The sequence below is a fragment of the Sinohyriopsis cumingii genome, chromosome 17, assembly GCF_028554795.1.
Source record: "Sinohyriopsis cumingii isolate HCF-2022 chromosome 17, ASM2855479v2, whole genome shotgun sequence".
Classification (NCBI taxonomy): Eukaryota; Metazoa; Mollusca; class Bivalvia; order Unionida; family Unionidae; genus Sinohyriopsis; species Sinohyriopsis cumingii.
Genome location: NC_142977.1, coordinates 41,198,408 through 41,221,790, shown reverse-complemented (window position 1 = coordinate 41,221,790; position 23,383 = coordinate 41,198,408). Strand labels below are relative to the sequence as shown.

The following is a 23,383-nucleotide window of genomic DNA, read 5'->3' as shown; positions in this document are numbered from 1 at the left end:
GATCTGCGTGAAGAAGGAAGACTGAGTGGAGAGACAACATGAACATCAGAGGAAACAGCAGCAACAGCAGCAGCAGCACGAGAGAGAAGAGGTGATGGAGTGCAGAATTAGTTTGTCTTTAAACGTTCCTTTTCGCTTCTGTAAACCGGTGTATAAACAAAATATAGAAAAACATGTTTTCTTTTTAGGTCCATTAGATTTCTGTCTCCTTCTTTATAATGTGTGTGTTTATATTTTGTGATAGGGATGTCTCCCTTCACGACTATGCGTCCGGTATACAAAGCACTGTGTTCAACAGCCGTGCCATTCATTCGACTAGAGAGGAAAGATGCAAGGAAAAGCAGCACTGATTGGTCGCAAGTTGATGGGTGTCATCAACTTGATGGAACGTTTGCATCACCTCCTGATTCGGGTTGAAGATTTGAGCTGCTACCCCCACACCTGACACATGAAGAGGGAAATCACCTCTGAGAATTGCTAAACAGTTCTTTCAGAGAGATTATGGAGGAGGAGGGAGAGAAAATCAAGAGTGCGTGGTCGGATGAAAGGAGGCTGAATGAACAGAATAAAAAAGGGATGCAATTTCAGCGCCTGAACGAGAACTGGACGAAGATCCAGGATAAATTCCGCTGAATATGTCATGTAGACTGGGTGTCAGATGATAAAGAAGGCTAGTTTTAGACATTTGGTTTCCATCAAGACAAGCTGGAGAAACAATGGAGACGATTGGCACCAGAACTGTGCAGCCTACAACGCCGGACTCGAGAGGTGCAACCACGGCTAAAGAAATAGTAAAACCTTACGACCCATTATGGGGGCCTCCAGCTCACCAGAAAAGAGAGCTACTAATCATATTTGCCAAACCCTTTGTATTTTATATATATGTATATGCATGAGTTTGTATATATCTATGTTGACAACTAAACTCATATTCGCCTCTTTACCCATTGTGTTTGTCTTTGCCTCAACGCTTCTAATCTACTCGTTGGATTGCAGAGAGGGGTGTTTGGATAATAATACAAATTAGGTACTGGACTGTAAGGTGTGTGCCTGGATAGTAATCAAATAATGGGTGCCAGATAGTATCTGTAGCGTGATGGATCCTAATAAAAAGCTAATGCTGGATAGCAAATGTAGTGTGTTTCGATACACAAATGGTTCTCAAACACGTGTTGGAATAGAAACGAAACTTTTGAATTTTGAAATGTTGGGGTATATATTTTTGCATATTTGGAATTAATCATCTCACATATCCGTTTTATAAAAAGACTTGTCTCGTTGCGTGTAAAACAATTATTTCTGGCAAGACCATAATCGTTTTTAGATACTGGATTGTTACTACTATATTTGTCGTCGCTTTTTACTTGATATTTTAAAGAAACGTATTCCTCGTCTAAGTCTTTACTCTTCAATGTTTTGCGATTTTAAATGACATGTTTTTTTTTTCTAACTGTGCTTTATGTGTCTGGTGGATTTAATACATATATGTTCTTGCGTACTTACAAAACAAGAGAATTGGTAGTTCGTGACGCCATCAATTGCTGAATCGTAATTGTACGTGGTAAGGTATGTCGTTGTACCATTGACAACTGACACTAGGCAGCTAACAACGCCACCAGCTATAATAATAATAATAATAATAATAATAATAATAATAATAAAAATAGATGTTGTTCAACCACAAAAGCAGATCACCACCATCGTCGTAATCATCGTCGTCGTCATCATCAGCAGCAGCAGCATCAGAAGAAGAAGAAGAAGAAGAAGAAAAAGAAAAGAAAGAATATCGAGCAGCATAAAGACGATAAAGATGATGAAGGGAAATAGGTTATCATTGCAAAAAATGATTATCAATGCCAACGATTTTAATGATTTTTCGATGACGAAAATTAACACAATTTTGCAACATACGAAAATAGTTTGCCTTACATCCATGTAGTCTTAGTTCATTGATAATTAAAAGCATTTTGTGAATACAAATGTGCAATGGAATTAAGTCAGCCTTTATAGAGACGTCACAAATTTGCTTGACAGTATTAATAGAAGAAGCCTCAGAAAGAAATGCATAACGACCCAATTGCATTCTTATTCTATGATTTTCTGTACAAATACTATTGAATAAGCAATAGTGAAATGTAACAGTTTTTCAGATATCATTTAATTGTTAAGTCATGCATAATCTCACATTTTATTGCATTTTTTAAATTGCCAATTATTACTCTTACTGTGATTTAAACAGACGCTACTTTTGGCAATAAAGATACTTTGAAACCTTTTTTGTTTTAATTCTAATGATATACTTATAGACTAAAATCTCTTCCAAATTTAGGAAGTAAGTCAAATCTTTTACAGAAGTACTTGAATTTTAAAAGTAATTTTAAAAACAAACAACCGGACAGATACTTTCTAGAAAAGGCTACGTTCGTGCTGCAGAGAGTTTTATTGAACACCATCAAGGACTTGTTATAACTGCATACATCGAGCTGCGACATTCCGGAACAATGGGAGCCGGCAGTGTTGTTGTATGTGTAGTAGAACACGCCCAGGAACATGTCGGGGCACGTGATACGCGCGTCTTTGGCAAAACCTGAAATGGGAATGTATTCTTCAAACTTTCAGATTTGATCATCTGTCATCGTCAAGCGTAACTCACTATAACGCGCATGCAAATCTGAATAGCACAGACCTTGAATTGCCGAGAGGAAGGGTTATGCAGACCATTATGTATTATCCCTACATAGACCTAGATCTACCGTCGTCTCAGCGGTTGGCATCATTAAGAGACGGAGGGGTATATAAATGATTGTGCATTATCGATGCGTAGACCCAGATCTGACGTTAGTAAGCGGTTTTCGTGGATAAGTAGCAGAGAAGTGTGCAAATAATTGTGTATTATAAAAACGTAGACCCAGATCTGCCCTCACTCAACGGTTAGCATGATTACGGGAGGAGTATGCCGAATATTGTATATGGCAGAACATGGTGTACACTATTTGCTTGAAATCTCAAGTAAAGTGACCAGCGTAGGCTCGGAACATGCTAGTATTGTGTGCCTTACCAGATCTGAGTGTTTAAGCCCATACATAATTAACAACCATTCCAATACCTTCACATCCATCCTTCTCAACCAAACCAGCCTATTAGCGATGCTTTTCATATATATATATATATATATATATATATATATATATATATATATATATATATATATATATATATATATATATATATATATAGTAAAGAGCGAAAACTATTTGTAAACTTCAACAAAACATTTAATTATATGTAATACGAAGTGAAACTTTATAAAGAACTTACAGTATTGTGAATTAAATTCCGAATAGTCCTAAAAGTTCTATCGTAAGTCAAAATGTATAAAGTTCCAAGTGGTATTCCAAATAAATTCCAATATTGAATGTGTTTCTGTGCCTGTAGTCTCGAATGTGTTAATGTGCCAATGGCCTAGCTTGTGGCAATGTGTTAACAGTGTTTTGATGTATCACAAAAATATAATGCAAAATGTTCTTGTCCGAATTAACTATAATTCCAAGTTAAAGTTTTAGTCAAAGAATATTTTAAGCAATTTGTTATTCCAGTGGATAACAATTTTAATAAATAAATCAACTCAAATTAAAAACTGAACACAACAACAAAAACTGTTTAGATACAAATAAACATGTTTACCTCCATTAATAATTATCTGAATGCTTAATCCATAATGGTAGAGAACTATTAGCTTCGTATTATGCTGTTTACAAAATTAATGTCACTGGTCAGGCTTACCATTAACTTTGGACAAGGTCGCGTACGAAATACATATCTACACAACAGATAATCGTTAAAACAACTGATACAAATTAAATATACATAACTATAAATAAATAAATTATATATATATATATATATATATATATATATATATATATATATATATATATATATATATATATAGATATATAGATATATATAGATAGATAGATAGATATAGATAGATAGATAGTTGAAAAGGAATGAGTTGGAAAGATCGTAGAGTGGAGCTAGAGAATATATAGGGCGAGCTGGAGAGAACTTAAGGTGAGAATGAGAAATCGTAAGGCAAACAGAAGTCGAGCTAGAGAAATCGTAGACAAGGTAGACAATTCTACTAGCTTGCCTAACGATTTCTCGAGCTCATCCATTTTGAAAGATTTGGATAGTCATAAAATTCCATTGAGATCAGTAAAAAGACATGCATTAAAAAAAGTTTTCCCTATTCTAAATGTATACCGAGTGGATGTTTTCCTTTATAATGAAATTCATTTCTTTCTTATTTATAATATCGGAACACGGCATGCTCTGCCGCAGAAAGACTAGCAAAGACGTGTTGGAATCCGAGCGATTCAGTTTTTTCTTGTGTGCTCCCGCAAACGTTGCATACAACAAATTTTATACGTTTGCTATTCCTACACAAACAAACCTGGATGCGTAAATTATCAACCATATTTCTACAAAAATACAAACGAGCAATAACTGGCCCTAGAAGGTAAGAATTATTGACTACAGTGTTTCCCTAGGAATGAGACATAATCAAGAGGGGCGTGGAAACTGATAACTGAAACTAAATAAACATGCCGATTAAACGTCTTTTCTGAAATTGTATAATATTTTTTAGAAAGAAAGGGGAAACATCAATGGCAATCATCAATACTATTTGTTACCTACGAAAATATAACTTTGGACCCCATAAACAAGCCCTCACCACTTCGCATTGCTTACAGCCAAGACACTGTACTTTCATTATAATACATTCATTCTAATGAAACATAATTTTAAATATGATTAACTTATGAATGTTGCTGTATGTGGAACTCAGATTACAAGCGTTAACCCACCAACTCCCGCATTCCCCACACCAAGGAGAGTACAAGCTCTGAAACCTTAATTGTCACTAACAAATCCTTGCGAACATCTTACAAAATGTGATCAATTTCTCAAAGTTAGTAAAAACGGTAGCCAGATTACACTGACAGACGGGCAGACAGACGGATAGACTGACGCACTAAAGCAAGTATGCCATGCCCAATCTCAAGTGAGAAGCAAATGTTCAGATAGAAGATAAAAAATAATATCTTACCGTTTTTCACCATGACGTGGTACTGGGACAATTGAACGGTTGTAGTACATACTGATGAAACAGATGTAACAACAGAACCGTCATCAAAAATGATGACTCTCTCTCCCAAAAATATAGATTCATCTGAAAGCAAATTTAAATCATGTATAGGGTGAAGGTGGGATGAATTGGAATTCGGTGTATATAGAGGACATGCAAAGATTTTACACCTATAATGGACACACTTCCTATCGATGACGTTTAGCGCCACAAAATGTGAAAGCGTGATTTGTAGAAAGGTTCCCGTTTATAGTTCTCTTGTTTCATGATTTTTGAGTGCATATGTTTCGACCAAAGGTGGCGATAAACACTTGAGAACTATGTCCTCTATTATACGGTGGAAAGCTTGTAAAGATATATGGGCTACCCAATTACTGGTTTCCAAAAATTACTACATCCCGTTAGATCCAAACATTAAATAACATAACTGAATTAGAAGAAGAAAAGCTGTTACATATTAGGCTCCCGGGTATTTTCTATTATTTCATGCATGTATGTCAATAATGACAAGAATCTCAAGATACAATTATCATACGTTTATCTAATACAAAATAATAATTCAAGGACACGTCATACAAAAGAAGTACATAAATCTGCTATTGAAAATGCGTACAAATTCCATGTAAAGTTGTATCAAAACTGCATATTTATCCTATTTTAATTTACAGTAAAAAAGTTGTTTGCAGTGAGGTTTCACACATATAAAACTACTGAATAGAAAGCCATCATAAGTAACATTTGTATTTTTCACTGAACGATATCCACTCCATTTGAACCATAATTATTGTCCAGAACAGGGGAAAATGGTTGTGTAACTCAGCACAGAGCCTGCTATAGAGACATGAATTACAACATACCTAATTTAAAAGTTGCTTGAAAGTATTTTTAACCGGCGTATGCATTCAGTGGGTTTCTTTTCATACATCTGTGCCTGTTTCCATTCAACCTTGATTTACACACCGTATATTAAAGTTTTGCATCCATAGCTTCATTGTGAAGGAATTCTCATGAGAAAAAGGTTCAGATCTGTCTAAAATTACAGTGGGTTTAATAGGGCATTGTCACACTTTCTTTACTTAAAGATTATAATAGGTTTTTAGTGATAACCAAGACGCACAGTATGTTTTATGGTTCGAACCTATGTACCACAACTGTTTTAAACGTTCTTGCTCATATAGTCTCTGTAAAGTGAGTTTGACACAAAATACGGCCTTGAGATATAAAAGCTCTTTGAAACATTCTTCGCGCTCCCCATACAATAGCATCAGCGATACAAAACACCTTTACGAAGTACTATAAATTGCCAAATGTATAGTTTAAGTGATCTGGGATGTAGCTGTGAAAGTAGTGTCACAATAAAGTGCATTTTTGTCATTATTAGCGTCAAAGCAATAGAACTTTGAACATATTTTTTTATCTATCCAGTTTTCCACTTTTCAGCATACACACTTAATTGCCAGTGAAAGAAAGAAAGAATTATTCATCTGTCCTAGAAACTGTCGAGAGATTCGTGTCATAAATGACAGTGCAAATTTGCCCAGAGAACAGATACATACATCTCTGAAGGATTGACTAGGAAATTAATAAAATCTTTTTCGACACTCAAAGGGTAAATATATCCTATGTTTGCGTCCATGAGACGTGAATATAGTTTGCGTTATTTAGGTTGCAAAGGTTTATAAAATACATAGGAACTTATAAAAAGTCCACTTGCCCGACTCCCGGGACAAGCAAAAAGTTCAATTCGGGCAAGCAAAGCTTTGCAAGCCACTTGCCCGCGGGAAATATAAAAAGACAATCTGAGAGGAGAATATGCAGAAATAGAAATTTTATTTAACGTGGGTGGCCTGTGTAAAATATAGTAACTCTGTGCGAGGCAATTTATCGACATGGGGTTGTGTCCATTTACGAATGCTTTATGTCCTGCAAGTTTGTTTTCTTGCCAAAATACAAGAATCATCACTTTTATCTCGCGTTTATATGTAGCACATTCTTCGTCTGCATACCAGGCTTCAGCGTTTTATTCCTTTGCATGTGTCATTTCCATCTTGTAGTCTATGTCAAAGTTAGTCTCGCATTTTTTCGCATACACGTGATAATGTGAATATTACTATTTAAAGTACATTTTGACTAATAAGGAATAAATATTTTATATTTTAACTTGTCAGTTACGTTATAATCGTAATAACTGTACCTATCTGGGATTCGCCGACTTTCCAGACGTTAGCCTCGGGCAGTTTGTCAGATTGCCGACTCTAAATATAGGCGTTTCAAGTACTGTTTTGAAGCATTTCGCCGATTATATGTCGAGTATGTGTTAATTCCTACAAATATAACTCGTGAGATTTCTTGGAAAGGATTTGTTTTGAAATAAAAGGCATTCCTTCAAAAACGTGATTCAAGTTAGGAAAATGTGGCATCCATTTGTTTGATAACTTGTTTAGGTGGTAACTACAGGAGACTTGAGACGTACTGTTTGGCAAACAATTCAATGGACAAAAGTAAGTGTAATCATTTCATGCTCAAAAGTCGGATTCAAATATGTTGATGCATGTCTCCGATTTGAAGGTGAGTAGATGATAAATGTTCAGTAAATTTATAAAATTAGAGTTCACAAATCCTTGAGTTGAGAGTATCAATAAATCATAACAAATATACTCTGCCTCTCTCTCTCTCTCTCTCATTCTTGAGAAAGAAAATCTTCCGATTTTACCCAAACCCTTGCAATGGCAAGTACGAAACAAACTGCCCGAAAGTCCACAGGACAAGAAATTTAGAGAAAAGACAATGGACTAGCAAAACGTTTCAGAAGCCATCAAAGAACAACTGTACAAAAGCCCAAGAAAGAAAATTATTAGTGAGACGTTTCCTTCAACTGGAGAAATAAGTGTGCAGCACGTGCAATGTTGGAATACCTCTATGTTACTTTCGTGTACTGTGGCTGAAACTTCATTGGATATTGTACTTGTGGAAATGGTAAATGATCTACGCACACAGCAAACTAAAATGACTGCTCCCTGGTACTAAAACAAATCAGCCTGAATTAGTCTAAAATACACTATCTTTAGCAGTTGTTAAAATAGAGAAAATGAATTTTGCCAGAAAAAACAAAAGTAGCTTCTGAAAGTGCAATGAATGAAATACCAAATATATTTTTACAAGCCAGGGGTCTTTACTTGACCGAGCTGTGTCCAACCCTGGCGCGATTCCCGCTAGAAGTCATAAGTTTACCCCAAATTTCCAAAGACTTCCATACAACTTCAGTTGTAAATTAAAAAGCCTAACGTGTCTATTCTATACATAAATTTTACTCTAATCAATGCAAGACCACATATCTCACAACCTGCCAAATATATGGTTTCTCTTCGTTAGGTTTCCGTACCGCCAGCAGTTTTCGCCGTAGAAACTATGAAACTGTCCCTTAACACAGGGAACTATTTTAACTACGACACCTTAGGCCAGTCAAACTATGGTTTCCAGGCACTTTTCGCCAGTACAACTGCATCACCTTTGCCAACATGGCGACATAAACGATATCTGCCGAGTCTCTTCTTATTGATTACATTGTGTAATTTACCGGTTTCCTACCGTACATACTGCCACTGCAGTCACACCACCAATGTACACCAGCAGATTTTAGTAGGGACTTTATTATTCATTGGACACTCATTCGGTTTGGACCTGAATTCACCACTAGTGAACCATGGCATCATGGAAACTCACTAACACTTTTTGTGCCGTTTACTCCTAGTAACTGGCTATTTTTTCGGGCAAAGGAATATTTTTATTGAACCGAATTCCAATAATCAGACAAGTAATGACGAATATCTAAGAATTCCTTAAAACGGGGCGCTATAACCAAATGCGCATACTCCAAATTTAATACATTATGAAATGTAAAAAAAAAGGTTATTAGCTCTTTTTTTTACAATTTACCTCTGAAGTCCAGGAAGGGAAAATGACCAAGGGGAGCTAACAGTTTTTTGAGAGGCGTACATTTAAAGTAATGCCAAGCCGCATACTCTATAGCCCATATTACACCCATCAATCATATACCGAAGTAAATGGAATTAAAGGTTCTTTGAACAATACCTAAGATATACAAGGTTTTTTTTAAATAGCCAGTATAACCAATGAGAATACCGGGGAAATTCTTTTTCTTTAAAATTCTAACCCTATACAAAATACGAAACTGGTGAACGCCACCTTACAGAACTAGGAGGATACTTAAGAAAAAGATGAATAGAGACAATAAAAGACTCAATTTTAGAATGCGCATATAAACGAAGTCCATCTATCTAAGCAATTATGCTAGCTCTTACACTGGTAAGCAAAGATTTTACAAGCTCACTGATTCACTAAATAGAAAAGGAACCAAAGGTTACCTCCTTAGACCGAATGGAGACAAGCCGATGATTTATTACGGCGAAATGAAAATTGGAGGAGAAACGGTATACATAAAGGAACTATCACCAGTCCTAAGATAAATAAAAACGAAGACGGAAGAATTGCATTTATCGGACCTGACACTAGAAATTTCCTTGAAGGTAACAGTAGAGCGATTTGAAAAGAAATTCAAAGTAAAAGTAACAAGTGCTAGGATGGAACCTTATCCCTGTAGCCCAATTAAAAACGGGATAAGGATTATTGAAATCGAAAGAGGAGAACTGAAGAACATGAAGCCATTTTTCTTTCATGCATGGATTTCCAGTAAAATCGTGGTACAAAGGGTGTATATATCACCGGAAATGCAGGAAGTGTGGAAATACAGGGCATATGCCGAGGAAATGCCCAACACTCTTAGAGAAGGATAAACCGCCAGAGGGACAAGTAATTGTCACGGAGATGACAATCTTTCCCAACCAGAAGGAGGAAAGAAAGGACGAGCAACAGAGACATTAACAGCAAACATGACCAACAATGACGACCTCCAAACCAACAAAAAAGCAACGACAACAACAGGAAAATAAGTAAGAGCAACACCATGTCCACCAACCTAAAGAAAGGTCACTGAAACAAGAAGAAGAAGAAGAACAACAACAACACAGGGTGAAAAAAGGAAGACGAAATCTGAAACGAAAGGAAAACAAGAAAAACTAAGAGATCAAAGAATGAAGGCAGTTCAGAAAACTTGAAGAAAAAGAAAAGGTTAAAAGAAGAACAAGAGAGGAATAAGAAGAGGTACTATCAACTACAATGTGATGAGGAATTGGAAGAGACAGTCATCCACAGTAGAGGTATGAACTATCTTTCTGAATTAGTTATAAAATACATAAAATATCTCCCCAACAACAAAAAATATCAATAAAAATATTAAAAAATATATATTTAATATTTTTATTGACGAAAATGTACCATAATAACTATAAAATTATAACATTTCGGGTACTCATAAAATATTAATCAAACTTTTCCAATTTTAAGCTGTTTTTAGTAACCATAAAATATGGCGGGGAAACATCCCTAATGGTCTGAAAAGATCAAAAAATGGTTTCCCCACCCCCCAAACAAAAGGTCTCTCTCTCTCTCTCTCTCTCTCTCTCTCAAATGTAGCTATTTCCAACATATTTTCTACCTATCCCTTTATCTGTCTATATACATGTACATGTCTGATTTAGCTCTTCCTTCAAAATCTTCATTCTGACTCATTGAAAGTTACATATCTATGTACGTGTATTATTTACACACACACACACACACACACACACACACACACACATATATATATATATATATATATATATATATATATATATATATATATATATATATATATATATATATATATATATATATATATATATATATATATATATATTTGTATATCTTTAATTATCATATGGTTCTAAAAGTGCTAACAGAGATACAAATAATCAAAAATTTCAATAAACATAACGCGATTTCCTTAATTTATACTATATTGTATCTTATTGTTTTTTTATATTAGGATCTTTTTTGTGGGGAAGTCTCACATTTTCCAAGGGCAAAATCATTTTGTCTGTCAACTTATATATATATAAATAAAGAGATAGAGAAAGACACAGAGAGAGTTACAAAGATACAATAAACACCTTGATTTCTTTCGTAGGATAGGAATCCGGAATGATTGTATCGTTATATGAGAATTAATTCCTAGGTCGGCATCAGAGTGTGTCTGATACGCTCGATTGCAAATACCACCGACTTTGTGACATCATTTTTGGAGATGTGTGCTTAGCCGTGATGGTATATTTACTGGTGTGTGCAGGAAAGGCAATGAGTGCAGTTTCCCTACCGACCTGGCTTTGATTCTCCGTAGAGTACGAATTAAAAATTATCTGATCTGTATTATATATATATATATATATATATATATATATATATATATATATATATATATATATATATATATATATATATATATATATATATATATATATATATATATATATATGTATATATATATTCCGTGAAAGCATTTTTCATCACAGACTATAATTAGTCATTTGTTCTAATCTCCGAGGAGGCCGTGGTTGCATGTGAATATTATTCAAACGTTTAAGCAATAGCTCACCAAACAGGATCAATTACTGTAATTTCATGTCATAATCATCCTTTCGAGGACATAGTTTTGTAATATTCCACGTTTACAATCAGGACCTGATTGAATCAGAAATGTATTTGCCTTTGCTCGTGAAAATAATGTAATCTCACGAGACATCGCAGAAATAGGTTCAATTATCGTAACAGTACAAATATTCTTACAACGAGTAGGTCTCTCAGGAATCCGTTCTTATACCTAATTGACAAACTATACAGGTTTATGGCCTGGATATTATTTAAATCAATCTTCCTTGCTCGATTATTAACATTTTTTATGTGACAATATCACTTATATGTAAGATCTGCCAATGTTAAATATATCTGACAATTTTGGAGCAACATCTTTGGGTTCGTTGTGATATTGTTTTGTACTGCAACATATACGTATATGAATACGTCAAAAATGTATAGTATTACGTAATACTGTGTCTCGTATATGCAGTGTTGCATAGCTTGCCTTTCCCGGATAAGTTTTACGAGACTGAGGACAGAATAATATATGTCTGTTGATTGCCTGAAAATTAAATATATACATACTAAAGCTGCTTACACACATAAAAGAAACAGCGGAAGTATTTACATAGACGACGTCGTAATTATTAGTTTCCATGCCGGAGGCTTTCTTTAATATGCCAGGGTGTGACGTTTTAATGTTAGAAAAGACGTAACAGATCACAGGTTCAAAGTCACATCATGACGGAATGAACTTTTGTTGTTTTATTCCTTTCTAACAACAATTCGGCATAAATGCCATTATAGAGGATATACCGTAGCAATCGACCGTTGTTGACCATCACGTACGAGAACTGAATGAAATTAAAACTACTATTAATTACAGGAGCATACCCTGGCATCATTATAACAATGTATATCAGAATAAAATAGGACGCACCAGCAACAGTATCACTTTCTATTTGATAGAAAGCAAAGATTGTTTCTATCACCATCTGAGGAGAGAAAAAGAGATAGGGACTCATTACGTCTGCATATGATTAAAGTGTCCTGTTGTACTTTGTATGTATCACAATATAAGGTTCGTTACATAGAAAAAGACAATAATAAAAGCAATCAGCTAATTACTGGAAATGCTTCAACTTTATACACGCACACACGCACACGCACACGCACACACACACACACTTTCACCCATTACATGCTTTGGTTCAGTCATGTGCCAAGTTCATAGAACCTCTGCTTTTCAAACATTTGTGTTTATTCCAATGTAATATCATTACATCACAGTACTGGCTATCCATTAAAGAATGTATTGCTTCAAAATACGACAACAATCCGATATTTTATCTCATTATGTAGCAAACGTCATCCGGTATACGCGGTATTTATATGTAATCCCCCAACGGATGAATCGAAATCAAGGACTGTAAGGCCATTCTCTTGAATTTTAGAGTACTGACCAAATATGGATGTTACAAAACTGTATGTACCACTCTTAATACCACCTAAAGATATTTGGGATTTAACTTTCATTAACAAATATTTTTTCATTGGTTGAAAATGCCATAATAATGTATCTAAATATTACATCAGAAGGCGCGCTACTGATTACTGAATGCATACGATTTTCAATGGTTGGAAATGTCGTAATAATGTATCTAAATATAACAACTCCAGCAGGTGTGCTACAGATTACTGAATGCAAACGATTTTCATTGGTTGGAAATGTCATAATAATGTATCTAAATATAACAACATTCGAAGGAGTGCTACTGATTACTGATTGCAAACTATTTTCATCGGTTAGAAATGTCATAATAATGTCTCTAACTATACCATCAACAGGCATGCTACTGATTACTGATTGCAAACGATTTTCTTTGGAAATGTAGTCAAGATTGATATTAAATATGTAAAAATACATGTTGTAACTCGCGTATTTTTAGTTTAAAAAATGAACCACAACATCTTTATGTGCACTAACTCACTTAATCTGAACTGTTCGATCGCTCTGGTGGCCTAAGTTGTTAGAGTGTCCGCCTCGGATGCGGGAGGTCGAGGCTTCGAAACCCGACCGAGGGTAGCTACGATGTCGTAGCCTCAACTTGATTTGTTGTGGTTGAGGCTACGAACTGATCCCATATCATGTAATGGAGCAAAAAGATTCGTCACTAAAGTCAGAAAAACAAACAGTGTAGAAATCAAATACATAAGTATAATCATATTGTGGAAGAAATTTGGCTTATTTTGAATTTATTAAGCCCTTACGCGATAAAAAAAATTGGCATGGTTACTCTAACCTTATCCTGTCCGCCATGACAGATAACGCGAGACTCTCGCCGTGACTCCTTTTCTACGTAAGTCTTGCCAGACCATATTTTGGATTTTCTACGCTATACAATTATCAATTAAGTGCGAATAATCGCTTCTTGGTGGAATTTCAAAGTTGCCGGTAAACCGTATTTACTTTTAATGCGCAGAATTTCTGACCCAAACGGCGCCAAAATTTTACTACGATTTGTTTACATTTCCAAAAAAGGCGCCAATGTCCTTATATCACACACAAACAAACGAGGCTGAGAACGGAAGTAATCATTATTTGAAATAATATGGTGGACGATCTAAACGAAAATATCGGCTAAAAAAGGTAAACGAGATTTTACAACTATTTCTACAATGATTTTCGATACTTCCGGTATTAAATAAGAGGACTACTCAATTTATTGGATTACATGCAAGGAATATGTTTAAAGTTGTATTATTAGGCTAAAGGAACGCCGGGTGTGAATCACACCCGGCTTGCTCCATTAACACGTATATGCTCATGTTAGTACCCTGTCCACGAGGTACGAGTAAGGGTACTAATATTAGTACGAGGCCGAGGGATACAAAAAGACTTATAAAATAGTATTATCAGCTGCCTCGCTTGGCGCTCAGCATAATGCTACATGTCTGCGGCATGATGTCTCATTGCTAGACATCACTATAAATAGAAACACTGCAAACATCGTAGCGATATGGCTCAAATTGTTAAAGATATGTTAAAAATCTAAATCGGACACACACACACACACACACACGGAGTGAACTGCTCTTGCAAGGCCTAATACTGTTTATCTTCATTTCCATTTTGCGGAATGCAGCGAGTCTTCGTTGTCTGTAATGTAAAACTGTCTACAGTATCAATTATTGATTTGTTTTTCTAAATAATTACTTTGTCAAAGCTATGTTTAAAATCTAATCTAATATAATCAGTTCATAGTTTTAATGAATACTTTGGACCGTGTAAATATGCCTACACTATCCACGATGAGGCTCACATGATGCTCGCATCCTTTCCAGCGACGATATCGCTCTACAGGTTCGTAATTGCACAGGGTGTGATTTTAATCGGATCATCCTCGGCCTTTTCCATCGCATACTAGAAAAACTTAATTTTAAATAATGGTTATTTTGAATTACCCATACGTCATAACAACTGAAAATGTCACAATGAATAGATGCCATGTCATCTCTAGCAGCAACGCAGGCAAGAGTTGCAGATGATTGAAATCGAATAGTTTCTTCACTTTTCAAAGTTGCTTGAATAACATGAACAATTAAATATACAGCCATTTGATTGATTGTTGAAACATCATCGAGTGTTATTTTCAAAATGTATCATGTTACAAGACTATGTTCTTCGCAAATCTAACTGGATTTCCGCCAAAAACGTACCAATTTTAGGCAGAATATTTTCCCTTCCTCTGAGTTTCTTGTAGAGAGTAAATGTTATTTGACTTGCATCGAAAAAGTTGAGAATAATATAAATTGGTCTGATTTTTAAAGGAAAAAATCACGTTTTTCATCACTGATTATTGGAGTAATTTAGATAGACTTCATTCGTCTTAAGGATTTATACAATCAATTTTAATTCGTTTAAGTTGGTGTACGTTTAATGGGTGTAAGTTGTGTCTTATAGTATACAGCTTGGATTTACTTTAGATGTCCATCTCTCGAAGGATTACTAGTTGCGCTTGGTCATTGTCTCTTCCTGAACTTTAGTAGATAGTACAGACGATCTGTGTAAACGCAGAGACTGTATCTTTTTTCACTCCTGAATACTTAAAACAAATGTACTCTGTACGGAACCCAATTCATCGTTATGAATTAAATACAAGAATGTGTGTGTGGGTGGATGGGTGAAACTTGGATGGCAAATAGGCACACCAAGAAAGTTTTGTGGTATATTTCGAACATCATCAAGAAATAATAGTTATGCCAGTCTCCATATTGCAGTCTGGCCCCATATATTTTCAAACTTCCTTGCTGAATAGAATAAGGCTAACCAAAACGCATTCAGTTAATACTTATCTACGAAGCGTACAATGATCTACATCCTAGAGTTTCAAGGCATGCTCAGGGTCAATCAACAAACTTCAAATAAACATTGATTCATGTATATATGGTTAATTATTACATAATGCTGTAATTTTGCTAATTAAGGATAAAAGGGCTGTAAAAGTATACATATAAACTAAAACGTTAATACTTCCAGGCCAACATCAGTATCGAAATGGAATCAAGAATATGAGTTTATAGATGAGAGTGATTGGAATGAATACTTTGTCGTGCATTTTAAAATAACTAAGTATCCCAAACTGAGATTGTTTCAAACTAAAATAATGCATATAATTTTACCAACAAATACATTTTTTAACAAAATTGGAAAAGCATGTGCTTCTTATGTAATGACTCCATAGAGGTTTAACTCGTCTTGTTTGGAACTGTTTCAAAAGTGAGTAATAACTTACTAGTTTTATATGGATAAGACGTAAGTGTAAGTATCTGCACAATTTTCAGATCTAAAATAGAGAATGTATTGTTTGGTATAATAGACCAACACAAAGGAGATACTGTGATCGATCGTCTTTTGTTGTAACTGAAATCATCTCTATATGGTGATTTAACACTGAAGCACCAAACATGGCTCATTTACAAAATGAAATGAAGTCTCCCTCGCAGCCAATATTACATTCTGTATTAGGTTTAGAATTAAGATATGATGCTTTGTACAAGAGTTGACCATTATTCCCTGTAAAGTAATATGCACTTGTACTGAATTGTGAGGTAGTCAGTGGGATGGCTCCCCGACCTACTGCAACCAATAATCATATAATCCTACAAAGAAAAACGAAGCGCACATTTAGCTAGTGATGCAACAGTCATATATTGCCAGAACAGAGAAGACTCCTCCTGCCAATTACCATAGCACTTGAGTTTTTTTTTGTGCTTCTAACAATAATTCCCCTTATAAATTAATGCAAGTCGTAAATGCATATATATATATATATATATATATATATATATATATATATATATATATGATGCTACCATCCGAGGTGTAGACAGGTGCATTTCTGATGTGAAATCATGGATGACATGTAACAAGCTGCAGATAAATGATGATAAATAAAACTGAGGCCATTCTGATCACAACACAAAGACTTTCTCATTCACATCCTTTACCTCAAACTAATAAATATCAGCAACGCCAACATTAAATTTACACAATCAATACGAAACCTAGGTGTTACTCTGGACAGTGCTCTCACATTGCACCAACATGTCATGAACATATGCAAGGCTGCATATCTTGAGCTCAGACGCATCAGCTCAATTCGCAAATATCTTTCAGTTGATGCCACTAAAACACTTGTGTGTTCATTGGTACTTTCAAGACTGGACTATTGTAACTCAATTCTGTCCGGTTCATCTCAATATCTACTCCAGAAACTTCACAAAGTTCAAAACACAGCTGCTCGGATCATACTTAGAGTACCACGATCAGAGCACACCTCCTCGCTGCTCTGTACCCTATACTGGCCATCAATTCGATCCAGAATCAAACACAAAATTTGTTTTCTGTGCTACGTTTCACTGTCGGACTCTAGTCCAACATACCTGTCTGACCTCACCCATGTGTACACACCAGCAAGATACTTACGCTCCTCTCCTGACAATCGTATACTCATTATTCCCACTATGAAAACAAAGTCATATGGACAGCATTCTTTTGCATACCAGGGATGAGCAACGTGGAATGAATTGCCCACTGAACTTAGACACAAAGACACAGTGATCACATTCAAGAGGGCTCTCAAAACTCACTTATTTCGACTGCAAGAACATACTTAAAGACCTAATAATGTTTCCTACCTGAAATATTCTCAGCATGTTTTTTTAATTGTTTTTTTTTAATGTTTTTCTAATTTCATGGTGTTTGTTTTTGTAATAATATTATTATATGTTTTTTATCTTATAGGTGTTGTCTAATGTTGTAAAGCTCTTAGAGCTTCTACAGATTAGGCGCTACACAAAGTCCTCATTATTATTATTATTATTATTATATATATATATATATATATATATATATATATATATATATATATATATATATATATATATATATATATATATATATATATTAGAAACTAAATATTGAGTGATCGTGCAATGTTTAATTCGGCCTCTGGTTACGTAATTCCTCACACCTTATAATTGATAATATTGGTTAGCGAGTCATAAATATTTGCATATTTCATGCTTTTGCGTATTACGATTGGTCAGTTGAAAACTTACCCGACTGTTGGTAAAAGTAATAGGAGTAAGATGTAACCTTTCTGACATCAAAACACATGTAGGCCCGGAACAGGGCCGAGCTGGTGGAAAGTAACTTAAAGGAACTCACAGACCTTTAAATTAAAAACAAACAGAATTAAAAACAAAAATAAAATGCAAAGAGTGCTAGCCAACTGCTTTATCGATAAAAGCTGTTATTTATGTTTAAATCGTCTACGAATGAATACAAGGCTGTCACACCTGAGCTCTATACCTACAGTGTTCCAACCCCTTTATTTCCATCGATATATAAATTTCGGACCTTCACCACCCACATATATACATGTCCATAGTCTATCGAAATATATAACTTACGTTCATTACTTTTAAACCAATGCAATGTGATAAATTATATAAACGTTATGGATCTGACCGTGTACAGTCACTAGATAACTGCAATTGATATATTTCATAATAATGTTCGCAAAATGTGTGAATATATGTTTAAAAAGAGACACCTAATGAAATGTATTCCCTTGAACTTCCATGTTACAACATTATGTTATAAATAATTCCAGGATAGTGGTCAGAGAAACTAAATGTTGAACCAACAGGTATTAGACGCATATCAGACTAAAGTAAGATAGATACACCCTCTTAATTTCTACTATATTAGACTCAGTACACAAATTCATTCTCTCTTTCTCTCCATATATACCGTACGTATATAGTTGTACGTGCATATGTGTGTGCGTGTGTATATATGTTATAATGATAATAATAAGTTGTTATTATTATTATTATTATTATTATTATTTAGTAATGCAAAATACAAATGGTGAGGTTAACTTATTGTCCCACTACTTACTTTAGGACGTACTGTGTCCCGGAATTCAGATCGCATGTGAAATTTGTCCCTGTCGTCACACTTGTTATAAGCACGCGAGTCATATGAAGGTAAGCACTGCCAATCGTAATCGTACCAAAATTGCTCGACGTCCATGTTCCTTGCAGGTCGGATGGAAAAGTGCAAGTACCGGCTTTAATTGTAAAGACGGAAAAAGAAATACATTGATATACAAAGATAGTCATTTTTAAATTGGAAGATTATATTAGATTAGATTAGATTACAGAGAGAGAGAGAGAGAGATAAATGACTCTCAGACAGACCGATAGATACAAAGATAGATAGATACTTATGCTGCTAGTACTATTACTATTTTAGTGTCTACTACAACTGCTGCTGCTGCTACTACAACTAATTATGCATGTACTGCTACCATGAAAGTACTACTACCACTGCTGCTACTAGTACTACTAGAACTACTACCACCATTTTTGCCAAAGTACCAGAATTAAAGATAATATGATGGCTCGCCAGTGAAACGTTCTTACGCTTTTTTAATATATAATCTCCTCTGCATCCCAGGATCAGTCCCTCCTGGTCCTTGATTAGTTGGTAAAATCTTGAAATCAGTTACCTGTAACGTATTGTCTTCACGTTATGAAAGTTATAAAGAGATTGATAGATGAATTTTTTTTATACATTTGACAGTTTACCTATCCTTATAAGAGCCCCCAGGGAAAGGAGACTTGAAATAAAACCTTTCTCGCATAGTTACTGTATGTGCAAGATAACTATCTTGTTTGTTTGCATTTCTATCCAGCAGTTTGGGAGAGTCAACGACCAAAGACTGAGGAACGGAAAAGACGCGTGTGGATGGTAATGGAGAGAAACTCAGTAAAAAGAAGTTAATATACTCACCTGTCAATCCAACAAAGGAAACAAATAATATCAGACTTTCCTTTCTCATCTTGACTGAACTATCTTGCAAGCATTTAGTGTGCCGGCAGTTTTCTTTTAAAAATTATTATCTTTCTGAATTGTGTGTACTCGAACGTATTATTCATTAAATCCAGCATTTCTTTCAGTACTCTACCAAGTTTATAATCCAAACTTAGTCAATGTTTTGTCTTTTCATATTGCTAGGCAGGAATTCCCTACCACCACTGTGTAATTCGACCTGGCTTTAATCCTTTCACAACGTCGATTCTCCGGTGAAGGAGAACAAAAGATCACCACAAATGCGGTCATGTATAAATTCAACGTTTGATACCTAACGGACGATAACTCTCCTCACAAATGTATAGACAGTCTAATTAACGGCATAGTTATGTCTCATTGATTATTGTCACGAAATAAAACTCTCATGGGCGTTATAATTTTCAAATATTATATATCTTTCTTATCAATATTTTTGGTAGCTGACTATTTTTAACTACATATATGGGTGGTAAGGTAGACACGTATGTATGTATAGAGACTATAGACCACGAAAAACAACTCCGTGGAATGTTTCATAAACAAACCGGTGTGATGAATGATCAATAATATCTGTGTTTATTCTATGCACACACAACAACAAGTATCCCATATTATTTTATCTACCAATCACTTTCTTTGTTTTGACGCTTCTGATAATACTTCTATCATTAGCCTCATACAGATCATAAACAAGATGCCTCTGAAACTCTTCCCTCAGATTAAGATTGGTGATATCAGTCTGACACTCTTCCCTCAGATTAAGATTGGTGATATCAGTCTGGAACTCTTCCCGCAAAATAAGATTGGCGATATCAGTATCAGTAACTTGACCGTTAGTATGATATACTCTCATTCAATCTCGAATATCATCGTAAAGTGAAGTCCAAACAAATTAGTGCAAAAAAGCATTCCATCGTATTCAGTATCCTCTGTTCCTTTTACCTTAATATTATAACCGGCTGGAGGTAGCACACCAATACGCTTTGCCGTTTCAAGATTAATCACAGTACCCGTCATATTTGCAGCATAACAATCATATTTCGGGTGAGGCCAGAATATTTCTTGTTCTGTGGCGGTTTGTATCACATCGCTCAGCTTTATTTTTTCGCTGATTATAATGTAGCAAAACCTAATCTTTAAAAGATTATCTATTTAAAAAAATACAATAAGCGTGTAGTATACATGTTGAAATTAAGCGACATTGCACACAGCCTTAATAATGATGCCGGCATCACGGGCAAAAAAAGTTGCAACAGCGTTTGCAGGATATGACAATAGCTGAGAGCTCTAACTTTACCGCCAGAGATTTGTATCATCTGTTGCTACCTACTGTACAAATGAGCTTAACAAGTATAAAGGACATAGTACTGTATCATGTCTTGCCTTGTCTAACGAGGAGATAGAATTAGCTGACCCTTTCATTACAGCAAAATCGAGAAAGATGCTATAAGGGACAGACTTCAAATCCTTGGCAGAACAGATTCATCGGGAGATCTGGAGTGAGATAGAAAATATACATCATCTGGTTCTGAATGGATATTCCATCACATTAAAAAGTCAGATTTCATTATGCAAAATAAAATATGTTAAGAGGTGCCTCATATGTTAAGCTACCAGTTAAGATTAAAAATTATATATGCTGCACTAACGTAGAGGATATTTATATTTAATTTAATTGTTCGTTTTATTAATATAAAATATTACATGCTATTGTAATATGACATTGTATGATGGACTTGACCGTGACCAAAACTGAGTTCATTTCTGTTTGATCTGATTGACCTTTTAATATTTCATTTTGTGTAAACAACTAACAAATAGTTAAATTATTATCTATGTGTATGGGCTTAATATCAGGTTCATTATTAAAAGAAGAACTAAATATGTTTATTTTAGTTTAAGTTTTGGAATTTCCTGAGTGTAATCAAGGTTATGGTTTTGATTTTGCAAACATCAGGATCATTCTAGGTTATTTTCTATTATGTACTTTTTTATATAGAAAATGAAAATGCGTATTGTGACCTGAGGTCAAGTAGAGTACTATATATATATATATATATATATATATATATATATATATATATATATATATGTTGCAACTGTGATGCCTTGGTCATTCGTGTTTTAAGTCTTATTACAATCAAATTTTATTATATGTTATGAACAGTATATTTCTTTTTATTTCGGGCTGGAATCTTTTTCTTCAAATTATTTAATTCAAGTGATTATTTTCTCTGGAAATACTCTGTGTGTTTGTGTGTGTGTGTGTGTCTGTGTGTGTGTGTGATTTGGATTTTTAACGTAGCTTAAACAATTTTTCAGTCATATCGGTCATATCGCTACGATGTATATAGTATGGCAGTTTAAAGTGATGTCTAGCACTGGGACATCATGCCGCAGACATGTAGCATAATGTCACTCCCAGTCACATTATCCTGACACCAGGACGACTAGTCCTAAAATTAAGCTCTTAATGCTGAGCGCCTAGCGAGGCAGCTGTTAGTACCATTTTTATAAGTCTTTGGTATGACTCGGCTGGGGATCTAACCCACGGCCTCCCGCTCTGGAAATACTAAAGTGCTCTGATAACATTCCTGAATAGAGACATTCACTGGAATTTATACTGAATTCAAACCTGTAATTATAGTACTGTGATTCAACAAAAGATTGTTCACACATAAACACTCTACAAGCTATAACAGACACGTCATCGCCGTCAGTTTGTGTATTTCTTCGGGACTTGTACTCAGCTTTTTCAGGACAGTAGATTGCAAGGACTTGTGTCTGTAATTCTTCTATTATTTTTGGGATTTAATCCGCAATGCCGTAAGTTTTTTTTTTCTTTCTCTTTTTCATTTTGTATTCTAGGAAACTAAATTATTTGTTAAATTTTACATAGCTTGTTGCCCTTCACTCTTTCCTGTTACTAATTTTAAGAGCATAGACTCAAAACAGTATGTTAATAGACTTAACATCACAGGAATAAATTTTCCCGTAGAAGAGAGCTCGATTCCTAAAGTTGAAAAACAAAATAATCTCAACGTCAACACGTTTGGTGATGATGATAGTAACACTTAATTTATCCTAGGTATATTAACAAAGATGCTTCTCAAAGAGCGATAAACCTACTGTTTTATAAAAACCATTATTGCTGTATAAAAAAAAAACTTTAGTTGACTAGCTGGAGTTAAAATAACAAATATTAAAAAAGAAAGCATTTTTGCTATAAGTGTTTGTACTGATTTAAGAAACAGCAGACATTTAAACAT

General features: G+C 34.8%; 1 protein-coding gene across 1 annotated transcript; it reads right to left on the bottom strand.

Moving 5' to 3' along the window:
* Positions 1-2,292: 2,292 nt before the first annotated feature.
* Positions 2,293-20,251, bottom strand: LOC149778484 (uncharacterized). Its single transcript, XM_089938482.1, has 5 exons — positions 20,055-20,251; positions 19,158-19,329; positions 18,311-18,423; positions 5,114-5,236; positions 2,293-2,587 (listed from the first exon to the last, which is right to left on the bottom strand). The coding sequence occupies exons 1-5, from the start codon at positions 20,101-20,103 to the stop codon at positions 2,301-2,303; spliced, it is 744 nt and encodes a 247-aa protein (XP_089794608.1). The 5' UTR covers positions 20,104-20,251; the 3' UTR covers positions 2,293-2,300.
* Between the last annotated feature and the right edge of the window lie 3,132 nt (positions 20,252-23,383).